At 40.3% G+C, this 21,657-nt stretch overlaps 1 protein-coding gene across 11 annotated transcripts in view; it reads right to left on the bottom strand.

The window, feature by feature from the left end:
• PCDH15 (protocadherin related 15) overlaps positions 1 to 21,657 on the bottom strand; it is a 597,589-nt gene that overhangs the window by 135,438 nt on the left and 440,494 nt on the right. For all 11 annotated transcript variants that reach the window (XR_011904016.1, XM_072339847.1, XM_072339849.1 and 8 more), the window contains 4 exons: positions 19,114 to 19,320; positions 10,718 to 10,852; positions 10,120 to 10,269; positions 1,875 to 2,068 (listed from right to left, as the gene is read on the bottom strand). Coding sequence is in view for 10 of the 11 variants with exons in the window: in XM_072339847.1 (XP_072195948.1) it covers positions 1,875 to 2,068; positions 10,120 to 10,269; positions 10,718 to 10,852; positions 19,114 to 19,320 (686 nt within the window). In the remaining variant the exon portion in view is untranslated. The remainder of the gene's footprint in view (positions 1 to 1,874; positions 2,069 to 10,119; positions 10,270 to 10,717; positions 10,853 to 19,113; positions 19,321 to 21,657) is intronic.

The following is a 21,657-nucleotide window of genomic DNA, read 5'->3' on the forward strand; positions in this document are numbered from 1 at the left end:
TTTCTTGCAACCCCAACCACAACACAATAAGAGTTTCACAGAAAAAAGAAGGGACTGAAATTTAAGTGATGGAAAAGGACAGTTTTAAAGAGCTCCAAACTGCAGCTCACATAAGCTCATCCTGACTCGTTCCATAAAATCATAGGAGGCTGCTGAAAGCCCTGTCAACCCAATTCTGGTTTTCCAATCTCAGAGAAAAAAGAGTAGGAAGGCAGCATTATCTTTTTGTCCAAATCTACTTTGCCAAACAGGATGAATTCTCCGCATAGTTTCTCCTCCTGCAGTACCTCACCAGAGCTCCATGATTTTTTTAATCTTCACAGACAGGCTATAAACAGCCTTGGGCTCTGAATACACCTCAGCTCAACAAGGCCAGATTTGCCCTAAGGCTGCATGCCCCAACTACAGGAACGCTGCCTAGATGTTGAGGTTTGTGGTACACAAATTGAAAGCTATGAAGAAAGCTGTACGCTGTAATTCCGTAAAGAGACAAGAAGTGATAATTAAGAGCTTTTCCACTCTCAAAGATTATGTTAAGATGTTGTCAGAGAAGGAAGTACTTCCTCCCAACACACATCACCAGAAATAGCTATTTAAGGACAGAAGAAAAAGGAGAAGGATTTCTCAAGATTAACCTGAGAGCAATTGGTGTTGTACCACAGCAGCCACCACTGCTGGCCGGTCATGCTGCTGGCTTCTGAACCTCTTCAGAAGTTGCATGATTGACTTTTGTACACCACTTAAATACTGTGTTAGCACAGCACAGCACTATGTGCATAATAGTCCACAATCTTCTTCTCAGTGCTGCTAGCAGTCCACTGTCAGCTCCCCTAAGAGATGGTTTATCAAGAGAGCAAGCAACAGAGAGAAAGGAGGAGAAAGTTCAATCTCAAAACAGTGCTATCGGGTATCAGCACTATGAACAATCCAACAATCAGAACACGTCAGTGGCTGGAAATGCTGTTGCAAAATATCTGCAGAACAGAACGAGCTGCTTGTTTAAAGATACAAAAGAAGCAGCAGGTCCTGGAGGAAAAAACAACTCTCAAAACTCAACTTTTACCTTTACTTCCCTTTTTACTACCTCCCTGAATAAGAGTGAAAAGTCTGAGGGAAATTTGAACACTGGAGACTACAGTTCTCTATCACACTTTGGACAGCAAGGTTGATGCATTATCAATACACGACACTATACAAGGTGAGCCACTTCTATGCAATTCCCTCGTGACATGCCAACATTTGTGCACGGCTGATGGACGCAGAATGCAGAATCAAAATGAGCCCATCGGCGAGACTAGACAACTTTCCTGTTTTGAACATGAGAGTTACCCTGTTCTACCCACGGCAAATCAGCAGACTGCTTTTATCAGTTGATGGAGAGCCAAAATAATTCTGCTAAGATTTAAGGCCTTGGTGGGGATACCGTTCACCACTGCACACCCCACTGTGGGCAGAACGTTTCCAGCTCAGCAACAACTCTGTTTCTGATCCTTTCTGCATCACAGCAAGCTGAATTCTTAACATAAAGCACCTCCTTTCTCACTTTTCTTCCTTATGTGCCTTCATTTCAGTTTCTCTTAACAAATGTGTGCGCACAACTACTTCAAACAAACAAACAAAATCAAACAAAAAACACCATTACAAGCAAATGAAGTAATGAAATTCTATGCACTACATGTAAAATACAAGTAACTAGTAGTGAACACATTAAGCTGATTTCTAACACGAGGCTCGTCCAGGAAAAAAGCCTCAGACACCAAAAAGAACACATTGAATCTTATTCCAATTCAGAGTTATAGGTGTACAGGCACACCACACTTCTTATGCACTGCTAAGCACTGATTAAAAATTAGTTTCAGGATAAGATGAATTACCTTCTCTGTGCAGGAGGAGCGCTATCAGATGCTTTGACAGTGAGAGCATAGGATCGCCCCACTGACAATACAACTCCTGGAGCAATGGTGATAAGGCCTGTTCGGTCATTGATGATGAAGTCTCCCTGATCCCCAGCCAAAATTTCATACACTATCTGTCCATTGGGTCCCTCGTCCGCATCTACAGCAGTGAGCTGCAATTCAAAACCAGAATGTCAGCATGCGTGATTCAGTGTTGTATTCTAGTAGTTTTTGTTGTTTGTCCGTTTGTTTTTATTATAAGGTAACTTATTAGGGGTAAAGGAAACAGACAAGGGAGAAAACTCGAACACCTGTAACATCATCTCTGATTTCTACAGCACAAGAAGGACTTAGTTCAAATGAAGAATAATAAAAGATGAAGCACATAATGGAACAGAGAAAAACTGCTTACCTAACATAGCAAGAAAATTACTCTAAGAAAGGAACCTCCAGAAAACTATTAGAGGCCAACTTTACTCTCTGTTAAGTGGAATTTGTAACACTTACCCTGAAAAATAAATAAATAAATAAAAATAGGGGATACTTATTGTGTTACAAATCTACCAAGAGGGACGTTTTCGATTACTGAAATTTTCCATCCCACTCTACACTCTTCCAAGTCTTATATCCAGGTCTTGCTTTACAAGCCCTCATCGTACGGAACTGGGGAACAGTGTTCATTTTACTCCTATACTCACAGCACAGAGAAAACCAAATGGAAGAGATGTGATAGTTGTTCCCATACGGATGCAGATGTAACAGACACAACCATGCACCTCACAGACACGCAAGGCTCATTTCATAACATGACACCACCTATCTGAAGAGCTCTGCTTATGGGGGGCCTGGTTATAAACTCAGGTTATCACGCACTTCTACGTTGTTGCCTCTACACCGTCTCTCTACTAGAGTTATATCTTTCACACATAATATTTCTGTGACAGACTTGGGTAAATTTGATCCTCAGCATGAGAAAATTTTAAGGCCTAGTGGTTTAGACACAAACTTTAATGATGAACATGAGTTTGTTACCAGTGAAATGAGGAAGTTTTTCTTTTGCCCATGGAAAATGCAACAGTTTCCTCCCTCTTTTGTAGCATGTCATGCAAAACTAAACAACTACATACATGTTGCTAGAAAAAAAAATCTCAGTATTCATATTTGTTTGCTCTTCAGTGAAGTACTAACACCTCCCCACCCATAACACAAGCAACTGGCAATCTGAAGTTTCTTATCACACTTCTGCATCCATTCATCAGTCATGCCAGTTGGCACTGAGGCTCCTAACTTAACTTTTTCATCTTTCCTCTTTCTTTACTCATGCTAAAGTACACACTAAACTAATACAATTTATTCTGTGTACAACATAGCAAGCTGGTTACAATGCCTACTTCTTGAACTTTATTTTGTAACTTAAAATTACAACTTTTTACAAACTTCAGAAAACAAAAGGCAGCACGGTTCTCAGTTAAATTTAGGGTTGAACTGACAAAAATGTTTTAACATCCAGCCACGCCAGTACTTATAGGCTTTCTAAGGTGACTACCTCCTTCCAATAAGCATCACTTTGCTGACAGACCGACTGATTCCCATGTGGCCTTTAATTACTTCAGAAAGTGACGGGGATTGACATAGGGCTGTATGAGTAGTACTTGAACCTCAAAGGCGGCCACAGCCCACAGCAGGCAATGCAAGTGATGCTCGTGTACCCAGCCGGCCTGTACCAACATCAGTGGAGTTTAAATGACAGGGACTGACAGCTCAACAGGCTCCTGCTGCTCCCAGCTGCAGCTGGGTATTTCAATGTGGGAAATAACAAGAGGCACCAGCAGGTATGGTAGCAGAGCCCTCCTGGGGATGTACAAAGCAGTGAGAGATCTCAGCCTCAGGAATGATTCTCTACACTAAGAACGTGGAAAAAAAAACACCCAAACCAAATAATTGCACCCAGCAAGGTCTCCACTGGCCTGTCCACATTGGTTTTCTCACTGGAAACTGTCACACCAGCAGGCAGACCTCAGTGGGGATAGCAAACCCAGGATTTAAGGACAATGCATAATGACAAAGCCTTTGTGATGACCATCAAGCCAATAGTAGCATCAACAGGCAGCACCTGAGCCTGGGGAAGCCAACAGAGCAGGCTAAATGTCTCTCATACACCCTTTTCTCATCCCTGTGACACTCTCAAAGCTGACAGCAGAAAATGCAGAAACTGACTCAAGTTTCTGCCATATTGGAACATACTGTCATCTATTAATCAGTATAGCATCATGCTCACCTTCAGCAGGGCATAGTCTTGTGGAGTACTTTTTACAACTTACAAACCACCTTTGTTCATCACAGTCAAGAACTCAATGAGAAAGCAGGGAAAAGAGGAATTAAACCCAAAGCTTTAATAGTCAAGTTAATAATATCTGTGTATGAAACTAACCACCAAAGGGAGAACACAGAAATACTTGGGGATCTAGCTGCCTGGTAGAATTATCTTGCTTCTCTATTTAGATGGGCTCAGTGAAATATGAATTTTTGTTTATGAATTCAAAAACTTGCTCAGAAACGAGAACTAAGCCCATAATAGCTTAAAGAGATTAATGGATATGCTGAAAGATAAATGACTTAGGTGTATTAAAGAAAGCAGGTTTTACTTTTTTTAATAGGAATGCAAACTATTAGTGCTGTTGGGAATGGAGTTACATAATGGAGGAGCAGCCATTTCTAACCTCACATGGGTTGTATGCAGTACCGATCAACTGAAAAGCATGTTAAGTTCCTTTCTTCCTGAAGTACTTCTATCACACAGAGCACAGAGATCCAAAGTGAAATTTCTCATAGACAGAAGTACTTTAAAGTTTACCTAAGCTGATTTCATTTGAATTTGTCATAAGACGCTCCCAACAACTCCACTGTCACTGCTGAACCTGAACTAGCACATCTTCATTCATCCTTGCATGCTGAAATATACTGGAATTCACTGGAGATAAGAAAAATAGTTGACATATCTCAACAATTATGAAGGAGACCGATTATTCACAGGAACTTAATGAATAAACATTTGTGTGTTGTTTCTCAAGAACACCTCTCATTCTCTATCTTCTTTTTAAGTTCTGAAAAAGACATCCTATGAAGACTGCACTTTCGTTACGTGCTTTACATTTCACCCATGTATCTTGACATATCAGTACATCGAAAGTCGATGGCCAGACAGAATCAAGAGAGCAGAGCTGCACCCTCTTACACTTTAGAGCTTAAACCCCTCTTCAAACCACTTCTTTGATGTGCACATCTGAATGCATTCATTAACCTTGCAAAAGGAAACATCAAACTTAGTGACACAGTTAAGAGAAGTGCTGTAACAACATTCTTTACTTGCAAAGTAGCAGACACAAAAAGACAAATAAAGGCTTTATGCAAAATACAAGCTCCTAAGCATTTAATCACAGGATTTGGAACAAGGCCAGTTCTTACAGTGGTGACATGGAAAAGGAAATTATTTGTCTACACAAGTAAATAAATTAATAAGGTTAATTAAACTCACAAATACCGAATGCTTGAAAAGATAAGTGATTTGAATAATATTTTGGGGCAAAAGCATGAATAAAAATGAAGTTTTACAGCTGCCACAATACATGATTCTATAAATTCATCTCCAGCTGTCCCAGACTGATACGGTTTCATAGTTAAAATGATTTTAGAAACACGTCTAAAATACATGCGAAAGGAAGTTCAAAACAGGATTTATTTTACTTTCCTAAGAAACTTTTTACATCCAGCAGCATCAGTTCCATTACATCAAAACGTAACTGAAATGAAACAAAGAATGTAACTATAAAATGTAATGTTGGGCAAAACTGGACTAACTCATACTGCACACAAAAGCTGCATCACACCACCACCCCTCCCCAACACAGTCCTCGAAGTCAGCACTTAAGTGAAGCATACGCAAGGCTGCCAAGTCACATTCCATACCCAACTACCTTGTGAAAAGTCATCAAGGAAAAGTACACATGTAGGGATGCACCAGGGAAAAGTCCTGGGCTTGGTCTCTTCCAGCTTAGAATATCCTATGGTTCCATGTTTACACTTTGAGTGAACTTACTGAGAAATGCAAACATAATCCAGATATATCCTCTGTTAATAACATTTACTGCGTAGATAAAAATTAATATGCTAATGGACCGAAGGCAAAGGGTTGCAAATAACCACATAAATAAACACGTCAAGTGTGACTCAGAGTCAACTGGTATGAAGGTTTTCTCTAAATCGTTCTGGGGGTTAACAGCAAGGTGCATTTTTAAAGGCTGGGAACTCCAAGCACGAGCCAAGCTGCAAAAATTCAAACACATTTCTAACAAATACGTCTGTATATGAGGATGGCTCAGGTCACATTCAAGTACATGCTGGGAATGAAAGGACACTGTTTAAAAGACAAAGTGATCCAGCACTGAGAATCCACACTTGAAGCATAAGAGCAGAGCAGTCCCAGAGAAGGCATTTGTTTAATGGCTCTAAATAAAATCTGTCCCCACATACAACTGGATCTACTGCTACTATTCAAGACTAATTCTACCGTGAGCAAGAGACAGATGATAGATTTACTGCCTGAAGCTTTCCCATCTTTTATCTTTCGCTTCTGACCTTCACCACAATCGCCCTTTATGCTGAGCTTTGTGAAGTTCAATTACCCCGTTTAACCAACATCTGGGCCACCTCCTCTAAATTAACTTGCATGGATGGTACAAGAATTATTTCAACTCTCACAAGGTGGTCAGGCACTGCACTAATTAACTGCATACTTTATTGGCTGTTTTCAGCCACAGTTATTTAACTGTTCTTATGGGAGCACCCCTGCAAGATCTGTAAACACAGAATGTACCTCCACATCAAGGAATCAGGTAGAAATTAAGATACAGATATGTAAGAGATTAACTTCTGTTGTTGGTGGTTTTTTGTTTGTTTGGGTTTTTTTGCCTCATATAAGCCTGGGAAAACCAGCATATTCTTTTCAATGGCAGTTCAGGAGTTTCTCCTGTAAACAGAAGGAAAAAAATAATAATCCATTGTAATTCTCAAAGGCTAAGGAAGTCTTTTAACCCTCAAGCAAACCTGCACAAAGATCTTGGTGAATTATGGTCTCTGCTGTCTTCTGTCTCTTCCCAGCACTATCCTTTTCCTCTTGCTTAGTAATTGCTGTATACCCAGCATACTGTATACAGAAAGGAGATCTGTCTAACAGAGTGAATTGAAATGACTTACACGAAATATTATTGCTTTATGACTGCATACTCATCAGCGTGTAGCTGGCTTAAGCATCTGAATCACTAGGAACACAAAGCACTAACAGAATCAAGGCAAATAGGATAGAAAAAGTGTAACAACATAAAAATGCTAGAATTAAGTACTTAAATAGGTTTAATATTAATCAGTCTTGCAAGTGATAATAGTTATTTACCACACATTTAACTGTATTAAATGACAGATTTCTCAAGCAGCTACAGTGTAATAGGAAGCACAATGAAGCACCTGAAACAGACAGAACGCACAGATGTTTAAACTCAACTGAGAAACTATTCACCTCAACCAAGGTCTTGAACAGCTGCTGCAAGAGTAGAGAAATGAAATACAAACTTCCCAAACCAATTCTGATGCAAACACCCTGATGTTCCGGCTGTAGTCACGTATTTCACACTCTGCTCGATAACATCAGAAGTGGAAAGAGGCCTCTCCTATGAAGCCCTCCACTGTGATACACTCCAGCTCTCCACAGGCTGCACCTCAGCCTTGCAGCTAGAGTGCTGGAGGCAAATTACCCACCCTGCCACCACGCTCAAAGGGAAAACCAATGCAACTCAGTAAGATGTAATATCATTTCCTCTCTCTCTCTCTGCTACTAAAGGAAACTGGGAAAGAAGGGAAACTCACTGAAAAAAGAAGTATTTAAAAAACAATCAACAATTTCACTCATAATGCAATTTTTCCCTTGCTATTTCTGGTTATTTTCAAGCAGCGCCAAAGGAATGGAGTTGTTTTTAAGAGTGTACTACATAGCAAATACAGAACTTAATATTCTTCCCCAGCCCCAGGAGTAAAATCCAAATGGTTTCCTACAAAATAGAATAACAAGCAAGTACCAGACTGGGGTTCTTTGAACTTATTCACGGTACTCCACTCAGCAAATAAATCTTAATTCTTTCATAAGCTCACAATGATAAAATTGAAGAGGCAACCAACATGAGAGCAACTGCAATGCTATAGTATAAATTAACTTTTTTGTTTGAAAGACTATACGCTTCGTATAGGAATCATCCTGAAAATGCAGTCTGAGTGGGGAGTTAAGTGCAAGGCAGTGCTTATGTGTAAATGATTATGAGATTATAGAGAGTCACTGAGGTCAGTGTTCTTTTTCTAACCTACTTTCTGAGATTAGAGAAAGTGGTTTTTAAAGACTAATCGCACCTGACCTGAGTAATTTTCCTTTGGGAACTATCACAGCAGATCATCACCTAATAGATGCAAAACTCAAATGCTTCTTAAACTGAAAATGAGTTAGGGTTACGAGATGTTTGCTCCACATACAGACAACAAGCCAACTATATCATTAAAATCAGCGTACAGCACTTCAGAATAAGAAGCCTGGTTTCCACTTGAGAACGTATTTGCAAAACAGAAGCTAACTGATGAGGCAGCACATATCCATCTTCCTGGCTTAAGGAAACAAACAGGCATCCTTGGCTAATGCAAATGGCCTTGCAGAGCACTCTTCTCTGTCCCTTCCCTAAATTCCCATTTACTGAGAAATCTGTGCTTGCAGTTTTTCTGCTCTTTCTGCCCATCATCGAAGCAGAGAGTTTATCTAAGCCCTCTGAAGTGCACATTCCTTTTAAATGTGTAAGTACTTCAGTGTTACAACACGTTCAGTAAAGCAGGTTGGGCAGCTCAGAGCAACCATATAGCCAACCACAGGCACCGTAACCATTCTCTTTTCACATGGGCTGATATCTTGTTTAGCACCAACTTTTGCCTCATGTTTCCTGGTACACGCACTTCCAACCAAGAGGAAACATGGTTTGGAAACTTAGATACCTTAAATCCATAGCAAACTACTTTGCCTGGAGCCCTGCACAACAACGGCCCTGACAACTCTGATTTCTTTCTGGGCTAGTGTGTTTACTCTTTAGGAAGAACCATCAATCTAAAACATGTCAGACCTTCCTTTTTTAACCTTAAATATTAAGAGGTTATGAGACGTTGCAAAGGCAGCTCCTGACGTAGACCCCACACACAGCTCCTGAGCTCTGCCTGCCTTTTGCTCATTCAGGAGAGCACTATTTTGGTCTCTTTGATTCCACACAGCCACCAGCTCTTGCAGAACTCAAAGCAACTTCTTTTCTAAATTTATTTCCCTCCAACTGTTGCTGAAAATGTCCTCAGGGTCTCACTGATCTTTTACAACTTGTAGCCCAGACTGGTGTAAATATGAAAAAATCCCCCACTACCAAAGACGTAAAAGGCAACAAATACAGCAAGCCCGTGCATCTCAAGTACAGCATACGCCACAACAGTGAACTCTCTCCTAATCCAGTTCAACCAATGCTGACCTCAAATATATTAATGAAAATGGTATTACTTAAATCCAACGATTAACTCCTTTTGATTACTGCTACTACCTTTTCCTTCCCTTGGATGCCAACCTCCACTAACATCATGAAATCACCGAATCTTGCTTTCTCATCCATTAGGGCTGGAAATCACTCAGGAAGATGGCTGAGATCTTACAATCTTCACCACCACCCCAAAAATATGATTTCCATAAACTTCAGAGCAACTGTGTTTCACCTCCTTTATAGATTCCAACATAGCATTCATTACAATGGCTACCCTGGATCTTCTCCTTGTAAAAGCCAACATTCAGTACACTTAGCACCACTCAGTTGCTCTACAGACAACTTAAGATTGTCTAGAAACTGTGTTTTGTGGCATGATAAGAGACTTCTTCTACTGAATGGTTTGGCTCCCTTGCTTTCCTAACACGTTTCATTTCAGTAGCCTTCCAGCAATTGAATATCTCTTCTAAGTTAGGAGTTCTGAGACAACGCCTATTGCTGTGAGAGATCAGGGCTGATGAGAACTAAGGAAGTACAGGAGAATGTTTTTTTTCCCTTAATAAGGTTTTTAGTAACAGATCAAGCGAGGAGTTAATAAAGCAAATGAAAAATGAAAACATTACCTTTATAACGCCTTCCCCAGGCCCCATGTCTGTGTAAATCTTGACACTGTAAGATATATTGGAGAAGGTTGGGGAATTATCATTTGCATCTATCACCACGATATTGACCGTCACTGGGGTACTCTCCTGTACGCCATCAGAAGCTATCATCTTCAGGGGGAAAAAAAAGAAGGCAGGCAAGAAACATAATTTAACAGTGTATTCTGAAGACAATTACAACTATGAGAAAGCACAGTATAACAAGTAAAAATCGGCATGTCTCAGGCACTCTAACACACAGGATCTGCTGTCCATCTATGTTGCATTTCCACGACAGCATTTTAATGTGGGGAGTGAAGAGCTGGGAGGTCATCCTATGCCACAGACAGAAACCTGAGCTCTCTTTTCAAATGTGTTTTGCCTATATGCCCATTTGCAAACTGGTTTAGAACTATTCCAGTGTTTCCTGACTGACTGCCAACTCCTCTACAAAAAACAGAAGAAGAAAGTACAGCCATCATGTCCCTTAGCCTAAGGGCTAAGGAAAGGCTGATAGCCTCAAAGCCACGAAGAAAAGAGAAAGGTTGGTCAGGTATGCCTTCAGAAGGACTGAGCTTACCGAGAAGGTGTAGAGCTGCTGGGCTTCTCTGTCAACTGGCTGCAGCAGGGTGAGGTAGCGGGTGATGCCACTCTGGGTCACAGTGAAAAATGTATTGTAATCATTCAAGAAGAGATGGAGCTGGGGGTCCTTGGTCTTTAAAAAGAAACAAAATCACCACATTATATTATTAATTCTCTTATGCCATTGATTTTGCAGTTACTTAATGCATCGCTAGGTCTCATCAAAACCAAAATAGCCAGAAAGTAGAATATGATGATCAATGAATCTATGAAGCTGTAAAAAAGTAACACTGGAAGTAACATTTCTGGCAACAACAACAAAGTAAAACCAAAGGTATTGTATTTTGTTTGTCAAGGCTTCCCTCGGCAGCCTGCTGGGGGAATTATACATTGCCCCCACAACTGGGCAAGCACCAAGACAGGTAAATGCAGTGCTGCTGCAGCACGCGAGACCACGGGGCAACAAACCTACTGTCACATGCCCTAAGCAGACAGAAATACACTGTGGAACAAATGGGATCTCAGCTAAGACAAAAGAGGAAGAAAATTCCTGCCATAGACAGAACCAGGAATTATTATTCAAAGGGAATACAGCAGCTAATTAAACTCCAGGACCTCAAGCTGGTTCTGTCCCGAGATTGCTAACGGCTACGAAGCAGCAGAATGGACTTGCTATCCTGCTTCCTTTCCCCTCAGTCACTGGATGCCAGCACAGAGCAAACAAAACGGGTTTTTAGCACTGTTCTCCCTGGTGTTTTGAAGTCCTACAAACTATTTCTTCTCCTTTGAAGAAATGTTGTTGGAGCTGGGCTTCAGCTTGGAGAAAAGGCCCTGAGAGACCTCAGTCCAACCCAAGCCATTCTGAGATTCTCTATTATTGAAATGACAGAAGTGCAATTGTGACCAGGAGTAAGTATTTATGTTATCATCCTCCATCTATTTAAAGATAATTTTGAGTAATTAACATGATTAGACTGAGCAGGTTATTCCACATTACAATTAAATTTGGAAAAGAAAAAAAACAAACATTATCTCTTATTGCCTTCTGTATTCCAATAAACGTGATGATGCCCTTGTATGTTAATTTAATTCTAACTCAATACTTCACTCTCAGTTACTCTACAGCTTATTTCTGTTATATGAGACGAGATTATATAGAAAGAAAGGGAATGCAATTTGGAAAACGCAAAAGGCTACGGGATAAATCCTTTAAAAACTGTATCAAGCTGCCCCATATAATGGGGAGATGAGGAATCAGAGGGCTACTACCAAGAATAAAACTTAACAGAAAATCCAGTGGCTGCACAAAGCATAACTTGATAAGTAGTTTTACCAGCTGCTTTTAACAGCAGTCCTACACAATGTGCCCCATAGAGAGTAAGATGCAACCGTTACCTAAATTCAGCAAATTATCCCAAAAAGTAGCATTGTATTTGTCACTGAATGTTTTCTCAACCTGAATCCCAAGTGCTTCTAGAAAGTCTTGTCATTCAACACAATGGAAAAACAAAACAGACTACAAGAAAGTTCAGCAGTCCCTACAACCCAGCAGGCAAAGACACACAAGGTAACTCCAGCATGCGCTAAATGTAACAAACAACTATGAGGGCAGACTGGGACAATGGAAGAAGAAAGAAATGTATTTTTAGCAATCCAAAATAGTCAAGAGCACCTATTTTTGGAAGGCTGAGATTCTAGTACTTAAATGTAAAGCCACCTCAGTTGCTGAACGCTACTTGAAAGAAATATCAAAGCGTTCCAAATCAATGGTTTCCTACTGCCCAAAGCTTTGCTGTAACTAAGCCAACTTCCAGCAAAATTAAAACGCAGTTTACAACTAGCAATGCAAATAGTCATCTCTTTTTGTTAATTTCATTTTCATGTAAAATTATGGAAGGTAACTGCCAATACTTGCTCACTTTGTAGGCAGGATAAAGTCGGTCAAAAGTTTAATTACCAAATGCTTTGGCTGGTTGTTCCAGCTCTTGCTTGACTTGTCATTTTGAAGACTAATAAACAGTATTTTTTCCCCTAATTTGTCACTGGGAAAAAACAAAACAATAATGGAGAACCTCTAGACTCCAAAAGTCATCTATCCTCTTCCTTTGCTATTTTTGTCTTAAAAATTCTATCCCAGTGCCTATGTTCAATCCACTTGAATGCAACTGATACCTGTTTTTACTATTTCTATGCACGCTGGACATTCAAAGCAATTTATTTTCTTAATCCTTGCAGTGGTTTGGCTACTACATTTTTATTACATCGCATGCTGAAAGGAAGTCTGCGTGACTGTGCACACATCACCTGGCAGATACTGAAGGAACGCAATCATAGGAAACAAATCATTCATGCTGCCTACAAAATTTCTCACACTTTCGTTTCTTAAACTGTTATTTCAGATGGCCTTGGATCGACCACTGATTCCTAACCAAACTACTGGCTGCTGTGAACTGGCTTGTCTCTAATGAATTGTTTAGCCCATGACTAAGCAGAAAACAATCAGAATCCACATGACAGAGTAAAGATGTGACCTGCGAGGACTATTTCAAGCACACGGTGCAAACCTAAGATAGTTTACATATTTCAGAACTCTTGGTAGACACTTCTTATAGGAACAAGAAAACCAAATTACTTCCAATAACAGTGAAGATTCACATAAGGATATATGATTATATATCGAATATAAAGCAATTATAATATAAGCATGGCACAATGCTTCTGAATTACACATGTCTACAGCCCAGATGAACTTGATCCAGTGTATTTAAAGGACTCTTTACAGGAATGATATTTTCAGTCTCACAGAAACACTGATAGGGCAGAGAAAAATGAAGGACAGGAGAAAACATACACATAAGTCACACAATTCAAACCAAAAATGATTTTGCAAACGTAATACCCATTACCTATGGGAATGGTACCTGATACAAGCTACGGAGCAAAAACACCTACGCAACATGAATACAAATAAAGAAACATAAACCTGTCAATGATGAATGCTGCATAAAAGCAGTACAAGATGTAAAAAGTGCCCCCCGTGGAGCCAGATTAACCATTTGGGCATCTTTCCTACTTCATGTCATTACATTCCCTTTTCAGATTTATGAAAGGACAGTCCAAAAATCCAGGAGGGATTTTTGTAACAGAAGGCAAAGAAGGAGTTTGCTTTGGTTACTAAATATTGGCTGTGCCAAGGCTACCCACTGCCTAATCCCTTTAAAGCTGTGAACAAGTACAGAAATGCCAACCTTGGAGGAAATTAGGGAAGGAGTTCTGCAGGGCGTGATGAACTGATCACCCAGGTTCACAGTGGCTCGGACTGAGCAGACAAGGTAGACAAAGTATCTGGAGTGCTTCTCCCACATCTTTAACTTTACTATTAGATATTCTAAGACTAAACAAAAGTATATTCTCCTAACAAGATTTCATGATCACAGGGTTATTAAAGTTGGAAAAGGCCTCCAAGATCACCCAGCCCAACCCAATCACCCACTAAACCATGTCCCTCAGCACAACATCTAAATGTTTCTTGAACACCTCCAGAGATGGGGCCTTCACCACCTCCTTGGGCAGCCCATTCTGGCACCTTTTGGAGAAGAAGTCTTTCCTAACACTCAGCCCGAATCTCCCCTGGTGCAACTTGAAGCTGATGATTTCACCTGTACAAATGTTCAGGCAAACAGAACCCATGGAGTAGAGCAACAAGTAAAAAATTGAGAGTAAGTGGCAGAGATAAAAGCTAATCTGAGAAAATTCTGTCCAGCGTACATTGGGAAAGGTTTTGTTTTTCCTATTTAACTATCAAAGTGAGGTCATTAGGTGATACTTAATTGTACAACTTAGAACCAACAACAGAAAAGAAAGGTTCACCATTTATGTCACCTCCACTTGGAAGGAAATTATGCCAGAATAGCAACGAGAGAACCAGAGTAGATGCTGAGAAATGCTGTATTTCCTACTTCTTTCAGTCACTGCCAACACCTCTGCAAAAGAAGGGCTGAGGCACAAACGTGACTATCAGGAGTGCTGTGATGTATTTTAGACATTCATTTTTCACGTTGAGGCACTAAAGGCCACGTTCCTTCCTGAATGAAAAGAGGACAGAAAAGGAGAAGCATATTCCTTTCTCTTTCGGTTGCATTGAGGGGCGGTTATATTCAGGAAGACTATTTCCTGAATTAATATTCTTTAATGGGACTGTCAGAATATCACAGCATGGACACACCAGGATGGCAGCAGTTTGAAAATGCTCCTCTAGGGAATATACTAGCTGCAAAACAAGCTCAAACAACAACAGCATAAGACACAAGCAACCAGGTAAAAATCAGAGCACAACTCTTTGGTGTTTAAGATGTCTCAGTATTTCTGGCTCGTGGTTGGAATCCACTGTTCTGCATATGGTCATGAAAATCTATAACCTGCCTTTTAAGTTATGTTTCAAATCTGTCCATTCATCCATTCTTTATTTGGCTCTTTCTGTTTGGTACGGAGACACCTTCATGTAAAATAATCTTTCCTTTACATTTTCCACGTGTTCTCTAGAAGCACGGATGCTGAGCAAACCTCCTACCTAGTCTGACTTCAATTTCACAGACAACGAAGGATAAGGCAAGGAAATGATCTGGTAGAAGAGGATCTGGAGGGGAAGTGAAGAGCTACCCTAAGTGTGGCATGGTCCCCTACTGCAGAACCTGCAGAAGCATCAGATGCTTTATGAATGCATGCCGGCACACGTTAATGCCTATGAACACATGCTGGTACACTTTATAAACATGCCACTGCTTTGTGTTCTAATGAGCAATGCACAAATTACCTTATTCCTCAAGTTTATTCATCAAGACACTGTGTGTGTGGTAACAGTAAACACCCTGGCAGTCAAGTAGCAGTAATAAATGTGAATGCTGATTAGTTTCTTTTGAATTTGAAATTAAATCCTGTCTTCTAGTGTTATTTTTGTGTGTGTGTGTGCCTCTATGAGATTCTACAAGATTCAGCACACAAGGCAGCTTCTGTATGGCATCTCCTCCCCAGACTTTTAAAAGGAAGTACCAGAAATTAGTTTTCCCCTACTGATGCAACAGTGAGGAAGCAAGTGTCTTGAGAAGCCCTCTGTAAACATCAGTCAGCCCATTCACTTTATAATTCCTCATCTCACCTTCAGTTTACTTTGGTTTTAAGGTACTCATGTAGCTTAATTTAATTTATGCCATTTAAACAGACTACTTAATTATATCAGCACTTGGCAGTGCCGTTCTAGTTAAAGGTCTGTTTGAAACATCGCATCTATGAATTAATTTTTGGAAGATTTATAGCAAGACCGCATTATAATTCCCAGCAGGCTTACATTTAGAAGCTGAGTTGTATTTGCCTAAGATATATAGTTAAGATGACCACTTTCTTTGTACACTGATCTGAGGGCAGGGAGTTACTCTAATAAGAAATATAATCTCAACTGATTTGTCAATTAGAAGACTGAATACGTTATATTTGGTCAGTACCACTACTGAAAAATAACTTGTACAAGCATGTATATGACTTATGTCAACTTCTCATCAGAAATCCATATTTACTAAGTGCATCAATTTACAGTATGGGCTGATGAGACAGAGCAACTCTTCTTGTGGTTGGACTTTATGATCTTCGAGGTCTTTTCCAACCTGGATAATTCTATGATTCTCTCCCTCTACCACAAATACAGGGAATTTGAGGGAAATCCATCACAAAGCAGTACTGGTTAAGTAACTATGATTCAGGCTGCAAATGCTGAAACCAGGCAATTTCACTGCTACGGAGAAGCACAGACGCTTGAACACTTCAGCAAAAGACCTTGCTCCCTCTTAAATTTCAGTTGAAATTCAAGTTTCATGTGAAATATTTTAATAGATTAATGTACTTGCAATGAATCAACACACAAGAGTAGAAGCGAGCATCTATTAAGCAATACCTTTTGCAAATTGTCCCAGTTGTCCATCACGCAGCGGGAGGCTGCATTAGCACTTTGTGTCACATCATTTCGTAGTCCAGAAAGCCCTGGCAGTTATTCATCATGCAAAACTGAAATCTGAACTTCTCTCAATAATAAACAAATACGTCAAGCTGGGATACTTTTGGCTGTACTGCATTCTGAGTCATATAAACGAGCCAGTTTGTCCTCAACTTATGGATATGAGCAAAAGGCTCTTCACCAGAGCGTGGTGAACATGGGACAAGAAGGAGACAGAGAGCCCTGTGGTCAAACCTACTCGCAATGAAGGTGATTTTGAGCTACCAAATGCTGAGTTTTCAGTCTCATCTGTAATGTAGCACATAGCAACAATAACAAAGAACCGTACACAACCAAACCTGCTTTTGTTGTTGGAAATTTGCAACCACCATAGAAAGTTTAAATTAAAAAGAGCACTGAGAACTACTAATCTGAAGAAGCTCTGGAGATTAATGAAGATTAATGGTCCTTCCTCCATTCCCTTGGAGAGTGTAAGAATATCTGCTAGCTAACAGGAGAGAGTATGCATTATTTCAAGCACAATTGATGCAACCCCCCCTCACCAGTCATGCCACAGGACTTCATTTACCCCTGTGGACCCTGTACACACAGTAGGATTTTCCTAGGCCACCGCAGGTGTAAAGCCATAAGGACAGATAGCTCTCAGGTGCATGACCAGCAGTGGACTTGCAGATGCAGAAACACTAGCGGCACACCATGTAGCAATAGCCAGATGTATGTACTATTCTCAGGTTCCTACCTCTCAGCCCAGCAGCAAGGCAACCCTGGTAGAAGTGGTTCTCAACACCAGATCACAAAAATGCCTTTGTGGAAATAACCAGAACTGTTTCCACAGTAAGGCAAATCTGAACCCAAGGGTTTTACTAGTATTTTCAATATGGGATGGATAAGACAAAACAACAACTTTTTAGGCAAAATAATGCTAAAAACATCTCCATCATTTTTAATGCACATATGAATAACAGCCCTAAGAGAAGCTCCCTTATTAGTAGCTCCCAAAGGACTTAGCCATGGGCACTAATTCTTATGGTTTTTTTGTTGTTGCATTTAGGGAAACTGAGCTTCACATATTATACAAGTACAAACCACACTGTGTCCTGTGAATAGAAACATGTGCCTCTTACTCGCACCTTACTTATTCCTCCCTGAAGCAACCTCCAAGCTCTTGTTACTTTGGTCAAACAACAGAACCCCCTGATTGTAACAAAAGCAATGCTGAAGAAGAGTATTTCACAGCAGTCATCAGCAATGCCTGTTTGTTGGCTGCCAATGAGCTTGCTCCATAACCTTCAGACAGCTCCTAAGAATCACAGAATCCTTTGAGTTGGAAGGAACTTTAAAAGGTCACGTAGTCCAACCTCCTGGCAATAAACAGGGACATCTGCAGCTAGATCAGGTTGCTGAGAGCCTGGTCCGGCCTGACCTTGAATGCCTCCAGGACAGGGCATCCATCATATCTCTGGGGAATCTATGCCAGTGCCTCATCACGAATAGACTTTTTCCTTATATCCAACCTAAATCTCCCTCCCCAAGAACACTTCCCCTTCTCCTACCACCACAGACCCTGCTAAAAAGTCTGTCCCTTTCTTTCCTGTAGCTCCCCTTCAGGTATTGAAAGGCTGTTCGCTCTCAAGCCATCTCTCAACCTTTTCCAGGCTGCACAGCCCCAGCTCTCTCAGCCTGTCCTCACAGGGGAGCTGTTCTATCCCTTGGATCATTTTTGTGGCCCTCTGGTTGTACTCCAAAAGGTCCATGTCTCTCCTGTACTGAGGATGCCACATATGGATGCAATGCTCCAGCTGAGGTCTCACAGCACAGAGCAGAGGTTCAGGAGCACCTCCCTTGACCTGCTGGTCACGCTGCTTTGGATGCAGCCCAGGATATGGTTGGCTTTCTGGGCTGCAAGTGCACATTGCTGGCTCGTGTGAAGCTTCCCATCCACTAGTACCCCACAGGTCCTTTTTGGCAAGGCTGTGCTCCATCCTCACATCCCCTAGCTTGTACTAATAGTGGGGGTTGCCATGACCCAGGTGCAAGACCTTGCACTTGGATTTGTTGAACCACGAGGTTCACCACATTTTGAGTTTCTCATTTCCTCATACACTGCAGTAGATCTACCCTTCCCATAAAAGGTATATTTTTTTCCCATTCACACTATGTGCCCATTTTTAACAGAAGGCAATTAAGCACAGCTAGGCAATAAAAAAAAACAAGTTAGTTTCCCAGTTCATAATCGCTTTAAAACCCACCTGAACTCAATGAAAATAAACCCATCTTTTTTTAAAATTTTTAAGCTTTAAAAACATGGGAAAAAAAAATCCAGGAAACATTAGTATGAGAATATTTAAGTCTTTATTTCAGACTAGAAGTTTCTATATAGAGAGACGTACCTCCTCAACATCGTTGTCCAACACCGTGATTTGTAATGGAGAGGTCAGATTCCGGCTGTCTGAGATGGTTGTTCCCACTGGGGAGGATTCAAGGATAAAGCCCTCGTATGTAGATTTTGTAAAGTAAGGCTTCTGATTGTTCTCATCAAGGACTTCAATATGCAAATTGGCAAAGGCAGGAAGAGGATGGCCATTGTCTTGTTCAGCCTGAAAAATAACAGGAAGCTCATCTGTCAAAGGGTCTCACTGACAGTGAAGTAGAATTATGAACAGCTACCAACCAGTGCTGGCTTGCTTTTATGAATTACCATCCAGTTGCACCTCACATAGATCACCGTACTATGGGATTTTGCATTGGGAAATAGAAAAGAAATGCCAATGACAAATTACCTAGGCTGTAAGAGCAAGAATAGTTTCAATTACAGTAACCTCTATCGTTAAAATAAAACCCAGAAGCTATACAAAACACACATGGAGCCTTTTCAATATCAAGAGTTTGGGAAAATCCAGAAAGGAAGAAAGAAAACTGGAAATTGCTGACTCTGCATGATGGAACTTGCACCTACATCAGCAAGAGAGTTAAACCAGAAGATGATGACAGTAGCTGTGGTCATAGAGTATCATGGATTACTGGTTATGACACTTTATCCTCCTCATGCACCCACCTTTGCAATGGTATTAAATTGTAACGGTAATTAAAATGGTATTTTAAATGTCAAGCAAGATCACACCTTTCTATTATTACTCACCACCTTCCAACAGCCATGCCTCCCCTCCCAAGTGTTAGTCACTGATAGTTGCACTTGATCAATTCTTATTTTCAAACTTCCTACAGACAAAAGCACTATTTTCTCCTTCCAGCATGCTAATCCACTATGGATGGATGGATTTGCTTTTCTTTTTTTAGTAACGACCTACGATCAATTAAAGCAAACACAAGTATGGAAGGCAGGAGACAGGTGATATGTTCTTCAATATAAAAGGCAAGCCAATTTTAATTACGGCACTGCTCACAACTCTGCAAAAAGACAACAGCAGAGTACTGTCAGTCTCACAGTCCTATGGCTTTATTTCCAGCATCCGTAGGTATGCAGAACCCAACAAAGTGCTACACCTTTCTGCAGACATGGGAAGTCTGTAGTGTAACAAAAACCCGAGGAGTTAAATACGTCTGAAGAGAGAGAACAGCGCTTAATCCATTATTAACTATATTTCCAGCCTGCAGAGATTTTATTATCATTCCAGTATTTTGCCTGTTACAGGTAATTCCTTGCTTTTTCAATCCTCGTTTCTTAAGTCCAATACCTTAGGAGCCCCATTCTGGAAACCCACCATTTTTATTCCACCAGTAATTTACTTTTCCTTTCTTCTTTAGACAGTTGTGTTTCTTTCACTCTTTAATGTTCATCTGATACAGAGCTCTGCTTTGCTTACAGAGAAATTATAGCTGAAATAGTACGAACAACAGAGAAAAAATACACTGTTGATGATGAACACTGCAAATTTAAATGAAACCCCCCCAAAAAAACAAAGTGTAAATATCAAAATTGTTATTTTGCTCAGTAATTCATAAGAAACCCATTCAGAAGACTTGGTTCTTAGGAAGAACGTATTTTCTTCCTGATAGAGATGAGTAACGACGAGACTGTTAAGAGATTTAAAGCAACCCCCAGCCTCTCTGCTAGTACATGGCTATTTTCTTACTCTCAAGGTGGTGGGTCACGTATAACTAGGCACTACGACCTGAAATTAATGAATCTTTTCTGACAGGGTTATATTTAGCTAATGAAACAAAACCCTATTGAAGAAATTGCAAGTTCTGCTTGTTACTTCACTGGTACATCAAAGTTCCAGTAATCAGGATGCGTGAGGCGGCATACTGCTCTTCATATGCACTTCAGATGGTCCAAATAGAGGTGGCCACTAACACAGCATCAGAAAAGCTATGTTCTTCCCCAAAAGAAAACACTTCACTGACAAAACTACTCACCGTTCAAACCAACCAAAGGTCGATATTATATGAACAAATGGGCTCGCATTTCTGCAGTGAAGATGCTTTAGATTGCTGATATACCATCATAAGGAGGCATTAATAGAGAAGAAAAAGAACAAACGTACTATGAAGCCTTGTTCATACCAATCCACACTGAGACGAAGACTTAAGTCTTTCACAGTCAGGAAACCTATCTTTAAGAGAACAGCAGGTACCTTAATGCTACCATCAAGATACAGAGAGTTAAGACTCTGGCAACTTCTGCTTTGGATAAGGGAACAAAAAATGAAAAAAAAAGAAGGGCAAAGTAATGCAAAGAGTGTTAAATAACTCTCCAATAAAAAATGTGTAGCTACATTTGTTACATATTATATACTTATTATGCATTATGCTTTATACAGAAGCACCATCAACTTCACTTATTCAAAGCGCTGGATGAAGCAGTTCTCTGAAAGAAAGAGGCAATGAAAGCAATGCAATAGACTCCCTGAATCTATGGAACACCAAAATCACTCCTTCCATCAGACATTCAAACCCTACTTGCAAGGACA

Source organism: Excalfactoria chinensis, chromosome 6, assembly GCF_039878825.1.
Source record: "Excalfactoria chinensis isolate bCotChi1 chromosome 6, bCotChi1.hap2, whole genome shotgun sequence".
Lineage (NCBI taxonomy): Eukaryota > Metazoa > Chordata > Aves > Galliformes > Phasianidae > Excalfactoria > Excalfactoria chinensis.